The sequence below is a fragment of the Triturus cristatus genome, chromosome 10 (genome assembly GCF_964204655.1).
Source record: "Triturus cristatus chromosome 10, aTriCri1.1, whole genome shotgun sequence".
Taxonomy (NCBI): domain Eukaryota; kingdom Metazoa; phylum Chordata; class Amphibia; order Caudata; family Salamandridae; genus Triturus; species Triturus cristatus.
Window position 1 is genome coordinate 139,503,790 of NC_140593.1, and position 12,326 is coordinate 139,516,115.

General features: G+C 43.6%; 1 protein-coding gene across 2 annotated transcripts in view; it reads right to left on the bottom strand.

The window, feature by feature from the left end:
- Positions 1 to 9,303: 9,303 nt before the first annotated feature.
- The window catches only part of PIK3R4 (phosphoinositide-3-kinase regulatory subunit 4), a 188,811-nt gene continuing 185,788 nt past the window's right edge, over positions 9,304 to 12,326 (bottom strand). For both annotated transcript variants that reach the window (XM_085630648.1, XM_085630647.1), the window contains one exon: positions 9,304 to 10,149. In XM_085630648.1, the coding sequence (XP_085486774.1) occupies positions 9,979 to 10,149 (171 nt within the window). In that variant the 3' untranslated portion in view covers positions 9,304 to 9,978. The remainder of the gene's footprint in view (positions 10,150 to 12,326) is intronic.

The following is a 12,326-nucleotide window of genomic DNA, read 5'->3' on the forward strand; positions in this document are numbered from 1 at the left end:
CTCTGCTAGAATACAGTTTGTCAGTAAGGGAACCCTCATGCCAGCTTGGTTACTGTACTATGCATAAAAAAACACACCAGACGTGCATTTCAGAACGGAAGCATTTTCAATATTTTATACAAAAAAGCCACAGTTGCTTATTTGTCTTATGCAACTAACACCAATTGACAATGTCAATAGTCCTGGCTAGTTGTATGTGTAATGTTAGTTACTTGATGTATTACATATCTGAATGCAATGCCCGTAGCAGCAAAATTCCCCTCGGGCGGCACACTATGCCATGCTTTAGTTTTAAACATCTAAAGCTAGAGCGCGGCGTGCCGCTATTGCTACAAATGTAAATTTAAAAAAAACAAAAGCGGGCAAATGCGGCATTTCTTTTCCATTTATTTACTTTTGTAGCAATAGCAGCACGCAGCACTTTACTTTTAAACACCTTAGGTTGAAGCCCGGCGTGCCGCAATTGCTACGAAACTAAATAAATAGAAAAAAAACAGCAGACACACAACTTTATTTATTGACTTTTGTAGATATGCTACTGCAATGATAAATAACAAAAAAATATAAAAAAAACATTCTCATTTGCAAAGACAATAGCTCTAAATTTAACTAATGCAAGACCTATTGCATTGCAAAGGCTTGTTCCTTGTTGTTTTCGGTACTTTAAAAAAAATAAAATTATACCATATATTACACGATAAAACAAAATCATTGTTTGTGTTCAAAGTTCAAACTCAATATGCTCTCCATTCGGATACAGAGTACTATTTGTTGCGACCTGTGAAACAAAGGTTAAGTACATCTGCAGCTGGATTATGGTTCTAAAAAGACACTGCCTGGGGGTGCTAGAGAGCATCAGGCAACATGGCCATACTGTGAAATCGCTCCCAGTAACTCCACCAACTGTCTGGCAAAATAAATTGTTTTGGAGCTCTTCGGATGTAGAGCTGGCCCTTCCTTCAATCTCCATGTCACCAAGCATCGCTGAGGCTATGTTCATTGGCAGAGGGTCCTTGGAGCTGCATAGACGACCCCAGCAGCCTGCAAGCTTGCTACACCTACCTGACCGTCGGCCGGGACCATCTCTATGCCACACTGAACCAGACCATGCTGCAACACAGTGGCAGAGCTACTGTCAAGACCTGGCCAGAATGGGAAGTGCTGCCCTGGGCTCGGCAGCCTGGGCTAGGCACTGGTGATCACCTGTGGAGCTGGTTCGAAGGTGCGGGTGCCAAGCTGGTACTGTGCCATGCCAGGGCCTCTATTGCGGGCACGTTCACGGCTCTGCGGGTGCACGAAGATAAGCTTCCTGCATCCCCACCCTTGAGGAACTCACACCAGAGTCAAACAATTATTGACTGCATGATACCCTACTTTCGCAACAGTGAAGCAACCAAATTGTGTGCTAAGATTGCAGCTCAGATGTTTCAACAAGCGCAGGGTTGCTTAATTGAGTCTGTCATAGACTGCTCTAATGTGCAAAACCGGAAACATTGGCACCACTGGCACCACATGTACACTGAATAATCCTCTGTAAAGAACCTCTCGAAACGTCCTTTAAGCTGCTCTGTTAGATCATGCTCTCAAAACAACATAAACTACACAAACTACACAACATAAACTACACAAACATTCAATGGTAATCAGGGTGAGGTGAATCCAGTGGCAAAGTGAGCAAGGGACCCACGTCTGGGCATACCCTGCCAACTAAGGGTGAACAAAGCAAAACCAAAGGGGATGATGGACGGAGTGTTGAACATTGCAAGCAATCACCCCCAGTCAACTGATCTGGGTTTAATCCATCATCATTCTTTAGCTCACTCCGCCACCCCAGTTCAGACATGGCCATATGCAAATCAGTCTGACCCTGTGCCTCATGGGAACAGTCATCAGCCAGCCCCAACAGCTGCAGGACGTCTCTGACTGCTCGGCCTCAGGCTCCCATTCACTGCCCTGTCGCCCCTCTAAAGAAAATTACATTCTCCAGGCGGATCTATGTACTGCCAAGCTGCTTGTTTTCAAATAATTAACCTTTGAAGCCCCTGCCTCCCACTTTGGAGACTCTAGGAACTTTACGGGCAGTTTAACTTCAAAATACATGCTCACCACTGTCCTGAAGATGAACCCCAATAATTGGGTTCGAAACGCCGTCGACCACCCCACAACATGAATTCTTTATAACTTGTAAAGATCAATTATGGAATTCAACTACTATATTGTTGTCAATGCGATGTCTTTTTAAAAACTACTATCACTATTTCACACCACGCTTTTCTTATTTTGTGAGCATTCTAAAATTGACTTTGTTTAAATAAATACCTGCTATCTTTTGACCTACATGACCCTTTACGTACTTTGTCTCCTGCTCCCTACGGAATTGATTTCACTTATCTTAAAAAACAAGTGACCCTGCCTGGGTCACCTTTTCTATTGGACCCTTTTGGGCCATCCTTGAACCATTGTTCTTAACTCTTCATTATCACCCCAGGTTCACATATCGGGGTACCCTTGTCTCCTAAAACCTCATGGGAACAGTCCAGCCCGAACTGCCAAGCCATGTCTTTCCTGGACCGGAAACAAGCATCCTGGGACTGGTTTCTGGCCAATCAGCCGTCATCAGCCAGGCTAGCTTGAATCCAGTGGCAAAGTGAGCAAGGGACCCACGTCTGGGCATACCCTGCCAACTTAGGGCGAACAAAGCAAAACCAAAGGGGATGATGGACGGAGTGTTGAACATTGCAAGCACTCACCCCCAGTCAACTGATCTGGGTTTAATCCATCATCATTCTTTAGCTCACTCCGCCACCCCAGTTCAGACATGGCCATATGCAAATCAGTCTGACCCTGTGCCTCATGGGAACAGTCCAGCCCGAACTGCCAAGCCATGTCTTTCCTGGAATGGAAACAAGCATCCTTGGACTGGTTTCTGGCTAATCAGCCGTCATCAGCCAGGCTATCTTGAATCCAGTGGCAAAGTGCGCAAGGGACCCACGTCTGGGCATACCCTGCCAACTTAGGGTGAACAAAGCAAAACAAAGGGGATGATGGGCGGCGTGTTGAACATTGCAAGCACTCACCCCCAGTCAACTGATCTGGGTTATAAATAACGATGGATTAAACCCAGATCTGTGACTGGGGTGAATGTTTTGCCAATGTGCAACATTCCGTCCATCATCTTGTGTGTTTTGCTGTTCGCCCTATGTGGGAAGGGTATGCCCAGACGTGGGTCCTGTGCTCACTACGCCACTGGAGTCAAGCTATCCTGGCTGAAGAGGGGTGAAACCCCGAAACCGGTCCTATGATGCTTGATTCCGGTCCAGGGAAGACATGGCTTGGCAGTTCGGGCTGGACTGTTCCCATGAGGCACAGGGTCAAGACTGATTTGCATATGGCCATGTCTGAACTGGGGTGGCGTGGTGAGCAAAATAACGATGGATGAAACCCAGATCTGTGACTGGGGGTGAATGTTTTGCCAATGTGCAACATTCCGTCCATCATCTTATGTGTTTTGCTGTTCGCCCTATGTGGGAAGAGTATGCCTAGACGTGGGTCCCGTGCTCACTACGCCACGGGAGTCAAGCTATCCTGGCTGAAGAGTGGTGAACCCCCAAAACCAGTCCTATGATGCTTGATTCCGGTCCAGGGAAGACATGGCTTGGCAGTTCGGGCTGGACTGTTCCCATGAGGCACAGGGTCAAGACTGATTTGCATATGGCCATGTTTGAACTGGGGTGGCGTGGTGAGCAAAATAACGATGGATTAAACCCAGATCTGTGACTTGGGATGAATGTTTTGCCAATGTGCAACATTCCGTCCATCATCTTGTGTGTTTTGCTAGATATACTAAGCGGCCTTGAGATTATTGATAAAAAACACTGACTTTAATATCCAGAGTAGACCTGATGCAACATTGCCTGGACCAATTCGAGGAGAACATGAATGGTCAAATCTGAGCGAGGATGAGTCAGTCACGCATTCTAAATCACTACTGTACCTTGAAAACCTGCTTGAATTTACACGTGCCAAAAGTGAAGACTTAAAGGCGTGCTCGCGTTGCAACAATCTGTGGCTTCTAGGAACACCTGAAACCACCAACATAGGCAAGATGGAACTGTATTTGGAGAAGATGCTCACGAGTATGTTCGAGGCTGGAGCCCTTTCACCTATGTTCCTGGTAGAGCAAACACACAGGTCATTAAATGTGTGATCGCCTCCAGGGTCCACTTCCAATGGAACAGGCACAGGAGGTGAGACTTTGATATCCCAGAGTCTCAAAACAGAAGGCAAGCTAGCATGCCCTTAAAGATCATTTTGGGTTACAGCAATAGTCCAGTTCTTCCGCAGCAGGGACAGAGGGTGGCAGGCAGTAGGGCAGCACAGCAGAAAATAGTTCTTCCAGAGCAGCAGGCCAGCAGAGTGGCAGTCTTAGGAGCAGCACAGCAGTCAGTCTTCCTGGCAGAGTTTTGTTACAGGTCCAGAAGTGTCTGATTAGTGGGGTCAGAGACCCAGTACTTATACCCAGTTGTGCCTTTGAAGTGGAGGTGACTTAAAAGAGGGGCTTTTAAGTGTAAAAAGGTCCTCACTTTCTAGACCTGGCTCCAGACTCACTACAGGGGGGATAATCACCTTTGGGGACAGGGCACTGCCCATTCATCCTGTGCAGGATGAGCCATCAGAATGCAGATGGGCACTATCCTTCCTTTGTGTGTGGCTGTCTAAAGGGAATGCACAAATTCCACCTTACGCTCACCCCAGATGTGTATTGAGACAGGCCTGCTGACACACAGAGCTTCAGGAGCAGAGAAATGCCATCTTTCTAAAAGTGGCATTTCTAAAATAGTTATGTTAAACCCAACTTTGCCAGCAAAGAGGATTTATCATTACCATTCCAATTATGGTAAACATAACAGGGCTACTCCTTCTCAATTAGGAATTACAGCTTAAAAGTGTAATAACAAATTCACAATGTTAACCTCTGAGAGGGTAGACCTTACAGTAGTGAAAATAAAGTTAGATGTATTTCACTACCAGGACAGGTAAAACGTAGAAGTACATGTGCTAGATGTTACTTACACAGCACCCTGCCCTATGTGCTACCTATGGCCCATCTTAGGGGTGAGTAATATGTAGTAAAAGGAGAGTTTAAAGCTTGGCATTAGGTGTTAAATGCCAAGTCAACATGGCAGTGTAAACTGCACACACAGGCTCTCCAGTGGCAGGCCTGAGACATGTTTTAAATGGCTACTTGTGTGGGTGGCCCGCTAGTAGCATTTAATTTACAGTCTATCGACTTACAGATAAATTAAATATGCCAATTGTGGATAAGTCAATTAAACCATATTTAGGGGAGAGGCACATGCATTTAAGCACTGGTTAGCAGTGGTGAAGTGCTTAGAGTCCTAAGGCCAACAAAACGAATATAGCAAAAAGTGAAGCAAACCAGGCAAAAAGTTTGGGGAAGACCACCCTAAGGCTGTCAGGTCTAACAAGCACACATTCCTGTGGGTGACCATATTACTCAGGTTCTCTCTTCATGTTAGACATGAGACCACCATTGCAGACATAGAGGGTCCATTCTTGCTAGTGTATGGATGTATTGGAAGTACACAGGTTACACTCATCAACACGTATGGTACTAACATTGATACCATCTCATTCTAAAATAACAATGTGTCTTTTGTTGCCCAGCTCTACTTTTATTTGGGGGGAGGGAGGAAGAGACTTTATACCATCTTACATAATCACAAGACAGGTTGTCCTACTCATTGCGCGCACTCTCAGGTGGTACCCACATCCCCTAAATAGAGAATGCGTGTTTTATTCCACAGTCCATGACGCACATTCGTGTATTGATTTCTGACAGATGGCCAGAGATGTATGTGAGAACTGTACTGAGGCACCTATGCTTCCACGGACTGTATCGAGGCATTCTCCGGTCTCCCTAGCTTTGACTATGACGCCCTCACCAAGTACTTACTGCCCCTGGATGTGCACTTATGCTGCACTATCAGACAGAGTGGTTAAGGAGGAGATCCGGCAGGGTATACTCAAATGCGTTGAACTCAATGAGGGCTCTGTTAATAGCAATTCTACACACTGAGAGGCTTTCAAAGTTTATATTTGTGACCTCTGCATTTCTAAACCATCAGGTATACTGTGAGCAATACAGGGTACACTTCACACTCTGGAACGGGAGCTGAAGGGGTTAAAAGATGACTATGCACAGACACATGGCTCCACTATCCTCACCCAGATTCAGGCTGCATTCTCTTAAGTTATGGGATGAAGCAAAATAAGAAGTTAAGTTCCTGGCTATAGCCAGGTGCTATAGGGACGGCGAACATCCTGGCTGCATACTTGCTAGACTGCTGAGTCCTTCATGAGACTCTAGGGATATCTTGACTGTACAAAGTCTGAAAGAGACAAGACACATGATGGTAGAAGATATCTTGTCAACCTTTTCCTCATACCATATCGCGTTTTATCAACCGGATGGGTAACCAAGTATCATGCCGATATCTTCCGCTCTTGGTTTAAAATGCATGAGAGTGAACCCCTCAATATGCCTCTCACGGTAGAAGCGAGTGAAGCGATTAAATCACTAATCAGGGGAACGGCACCTAGCTTTGATGTATTAATCTTTGAATTTTATAAGGATTGTTAATCTATTTTTTAGATCAAGCATTTATGAGACATTTATGGCGAAGCCTGAGAGTTGAGTAGAGTTTTTCCATCCCTAAGCGAGCAGGTAATCACAATATTGCTGAAGTTAGGGAAACCTGCGGAAGATTGCTCATCCTATCATCCGTTGTCATGAATCAATCTTGACACTAAAACACTTGCCAAAATAATAGCTATAAGAGATATATGAGAGGTATGGTCTCTCTGATCAATCATGCTTCATACATGGCAGATCAACGTCAGACAATCTTTGCATGTTCTAAACAGATAGACCCTGAACTTCCATTTGCCGTTGTACGTCTGGATGCTCAGAAAGCTTTTGACTCTCTATCCTGGGTATATATGCTTGAAAAACTTTCTAGCACGGTGAGGGGCTTTTCTGTTAGATGCCGCTGCAGTATGCTGAAACTGTGGCTTATGCTATGAATCAATGTCTACATATCCTCCGCTATTCCAGTGTCACATGGTATGCGGCAGGAATGCCCCGTCACCGCTATTGCAACTGAACCTCGCATTAGCATTTCAAAAGAAAAGCATCACAATCGTGGCCCGTACACTTCAATGAAGGACTATCTTATCTTCCTCTATGCGGACGATATTGTTCTTCACGTCAAAGATCCCACCCTTAATCTCTGCCCTATCATGAGAGGGAGAATAAGATTCGGTAGATTCTCACGACTGTAAATTAATTGGAGTTAATGCCAGGTGATCCCTCTTACATCGGGAATGTGCAAACTCACTGTCTAGTTTCCATTGTTATGGTTGATGATTCAACAAGATATACAAGAATAATGGTTCTCCGTGACCTGTCTTAGGTGATCTAGGCAAATTATGGCCTGGTAGTTCAGAGAATTAAACATCAAGCTGAGCTCTGGGCTACAGTGCTGATCTAATCTAACTAGTGTAATGCATTGTGGTTATAAGGATAATATTTCTACCCCAGCTACTTTATTTATTCATGAACATACCCTTGCCCCTCACCAAAGCTTTCTTCAGCACAGTCCAATCCATCTTCTGCGCCTGGGAAACATCCTAGAGTTGCCTGGGCAACACTGACATTCCCATATGCCAGAGGAATTTAAACTGCCAATGCACAAAATTGAACGAGACATGACCTGGAACACTCTATTGATCAATCTCATTGCTGAGACAATAACACAAACCCACTTGTGCTCAGATCTAATTTCATGCATATGTGACGCTTGGCACACTTACCGGATATTCGAGAATTCTTCTCTCTCTACATCTCGATCTCTGATCCTCCCCTTTTGCTATGCATCAAAGGCACAACAGCAACTGACTGCAATAGGGCTGAAGACTAAGGGGGATTTTTGTTTTGTAATAGGTGGTACACTTATTACCCTAGAAGCGTTTAAACAAAGGAGTAGGACTATACCCTAATGTATCTTCCTATAGTAGCAGAACAAAAAGACAATACAGGCACATTTTCCTACTTTTTATTTTAATGATTCCTCCCTGGCCCCGCCCTCCCCCCCCCCCCCCCCCCCCCCCTTTCTTACCTTCCCGCTAGCATTTGCCTCCGCCCAAGGGCTCATAACCAAACTGTACAATGTGATGTCAGATGAGTTCATCCGCCCTGAGCTACAAGTCAGGAGGATGGGCGCCTAAGACTTTGGTTTTGTTCACAGATAACATCTGGAGATATTGTTGCACATAAACCCAAAAGGTATCCCTATATAGCAGACACAGATTACTGCACTTTAAGTTCCTACATAGAGTACAATACCCCCCAGCGAGTCTGCATGCTATAGGACTTGCAACCGGCTCCACATGCTCTAGATGCCAATGTCACCTGGCATGTTCCTGACCCCCCGGTTCTAGGAAAGAATATTTACTATCCTGTCTCAAATATAGTTGATCCAAATGACTCCTTCCGCGATTCAAGCCTTGTTACGTCATTTTAAAGGCATTCCCAAGCATCGGTGTAAATTCACAGCTTTAGCTATCCTTCTTGTGAAAGAAGGGTTGCTATAAGATGGGGTAAGGACTGTCCACCTCCGAGAAAGGTGGGGTGGAGGATTACATTTACTGTACAGAAAAAATGGACATTTATGAATCTACCGTATCCCTCACTTCTCGTCCCAGAGACATTTTGTCTCCTCTGTGTTCATATTTATTGGAGATAGAGCGGCATGGACAGTAGCATCTGTTTTGTTTTATTGCTCTTTGGGGTACGGAAATAGAATGTGCATTTTTATCCCTGTAAGCAATTTGATGGTCAGTGACATTGCCATGGATGCCAGCTCTGCTCACTGATGTACTAATGCACAATCCTACCATGTATTAGGCATTTGCAGCACTCTCACGATTGTATGATTTGATTCTATGAATATTTCATTTATGACGCTGATGGCTATATACTTGATTTTAGTAACGCATTATAATTTCATAAATAACAAAAAAAGAATGCCTTTAAATGTAATTATAATACACAATTTGCAAACTGCCTTTTATGTACGTCAAGTGCTGCTAGGTCAGCTTTTGGTCATTAAAACTTGAGCAGGGTCCTAACATATTTTTAGATGTTTTAAAATCGGCCTCCTGGTATGCTGGCTCTTATAACTGCTCATTAGAAATTAAGAAATGAGATAAGACCACCTCTGAGAGTCAAACTGCCTGAGTTTAATATATTTTCCTTAATATATCAGGTGGACATAAGCGCAAAAAGTCTCAATTTTCTAAATGGTATTTTTTGTTCTCTTTGAAAAAATAAGCCATTAAGAGAGAAATTACAAACATATTTCGGAATCAAACCTTATCTTAGCAGACAGTGCATTTTCACATTAGTAACACACACCCAGAGCTTCAATTTCAGACAAACCACAAAAGGAATCATTTTTATCAGCAACACAAATGTACAACTTTCTTTGTCGTTGTGCAAGCTTGGCATATTCAACACAATTCTGAATAAGTTTGGTAGCTAATCTTTCTGGACCAGGAAGTCCAATAATAAAGTGCTCTTTTCAGCAGGGCTAAATATTTCAACACCAAGTTGGAACTAGTAATGCCTCAATGTTATAAGCACATTCTCCAGAACAAACAAGAGAATTTACTAGCTTCTGCTTTTGTGTTGATCACCCTATTAAAGCGGACAAGCAGTTTCCAGGGAATATTGGGAATGAGGAAAGGTCCTTCCAGCAACTGTCCAATATCTTTGCTGTTTGTGAACAGTTCTCCGCTGTGTTCTCCATGGATTCAGCTTGTTGCTTTGTTGCAAAGTCTTGTATAATACCGAGGACCTTTCGGTCAAACTTCAGAGTACATGCAGTGCAAGGATCACTTCCACACCTTCACGATTCCATCTCTAGAAGCCGTCACTATGAAACCTTGTGTTGTCTGGAAGGTGGCAATGTCAGTGATGATATCATGATGACCAACAGGCAGAGACTCAGGGCCCCTTCGTGGAGTATCATCTGTGGGTCCGGGTTTTGGTTTGCTTTGAATTTCCTGTACAAGAAGGCAAATAACAATCAGATAGCTTATTTCTAACAGCACGAAAGTTCGCCCTAAAGAACATGGCTAATGTGTCCGCGAACAGACTGTAAAATGAGACCAGTTGACAGCAACTCATGACACAAAAATCAAACGTGTTACTTCAATGGGGTTTACTTCTACGCCAACAATATTAGGGCCCTGCCCTGATGCAACGACATGTGCATGTATTCTCGCCTCTTCCATACCAGATCACTACTGTATTACAGCAGGGCATAGCTATAACATGTAGAATCAGATACCATGAATGATATGGAGACCACTAAAAACCCACTGTCACAAATATTTTACAATGGAAATTATCATACGCTTATGAAGTTTAGAATTATCATGGGTCTACTGAACTTGCAAGTTGCTGATCTTGGAACATGGAGACTTGTTTGGTACATGAGGAAAATCTTAAGTGATTATGTGCAAATCACTATTTTTGTTTCTCAAAAAGCAAAAATGTAAAGCATGTTAAAACAACTGTACAGTGTGCTGCCTAGTACTAACTCAATTACATGTTCCTTACACCAACCACATTTACATCCTGGTTTCCTGACATTCTAAACTGGTTGGAAAGTAGTCTGGATTAACAGGGGAGATGAGCAATATACCCACTGACCCCTGAAACTATGATCAGACTCATTGCATGTCTAGCAAAGGTAAATCAGAAAGGCTTTAAACCCCCGGGTATTTTCAAAGCCAAAGAACCCGTTGAATTATTTAATCACAATGTCTACTGCCTTCTCCATACGTTCAGGTGAACATGTGAAACAAAGACGAAAACTATCACTTATACAGACTTATTCAAACTGATCACATTACCAAAGTTTGGATATGTGCTCCAAAAAAAGGCCTACCCAGTACCATAAATTGATTTTCAGAGACCAAGCCACATAGTTCGATTACTCCAATGGGAAGGAGCACCACCATATACATTGATAAAGAAGTTAGCTAGAAGCAAATATGAAGGGGGCATTGCTCTGGAAGCCATACCATGTATTACTGAGCTGCACCCTGACAGTGGTTAATGAGTGGGCCTTAGCTCCGCAGGATGAACCTTCACTTACAATAACTCGGAAAATGCTGGGACCTCGAACCCACTGGCTGCACTGTACAGGAAGGGGAGGTTGGAGAGACTACTGGAAAAGAAGTGGTTAGTGGTAAGGGCCTGGAAGGCAATAGATACATACTTTATTGGAAGGAGTCCTGACTAAGGAAACACCCCTTTGGGATAATGATAATTTATGAGAAGTGGTAAACCCGAGGGATTTAAAAAAAAAAAAAAATGGCACCTAGTAGGTATAATCAAATTACGGGATGTGTATGTTCAAATACAAATGAAGACACCATTACAACATTTAAGGTGGACTATGAATTGGTAAACATGGAAATGTTCAGAAATATACAGCACAGATCTGCTACTTAGTGCACTTTAGGAGAGGAGGGATAGACTTTGCAGATAAAGGATAGCTCCTCACTAGACAATAGAATCCTGACCGAGCCCCTACCCGAAAAAGCAATTTTCATGGTATTTAGGAAGATAATCAACAATGTACCCAGCACACTGAATAAACTAAGAGAGAAGTGGCCTCTAGATTGGGAGATTTGGAGGATATGGAATGGGCAGAAGCACTAGAGTGGCCCAGTGAGCTGGCCATAAGAGCAGAGTTTAGTTTGGTACCGCTAAAGATACTGCACAGGACCTTTTGACAAATGGTAAGATTTGGTAGATCTAATAGCGATGAGTGTCTTAAGAGACGTGGCCAAACAGGTACTGCTCTACACACAATAAGGGCCTGTCCTCAAATGAAGCCCTTCTGGGAAGGAGTAATAATATGTCTAACAGGAATTATACAGAACCAAATTGAACCAAATGCGAAGCTGTTTCCACTGGGAGAACAGGGTGAACAGACCTCATTCAAGTATCTGAAACTGTTTTGTAACTTGGGCTTGATAGTAATGAGGTAGAATTTGGTGGACTATTGGGGGGCGGGTGGGAGGGGGGGACCAACACCATGAGAATTATAGGACTGGAAGAGCAATGTAGATCAGCATGGATGAAAAGTACATATATGAAGGAAGAGGGAGCCCAAGAAATATCAGAAGATTTTGGGAGCATGGGGCTCATATAGCGGGTCAAGCCA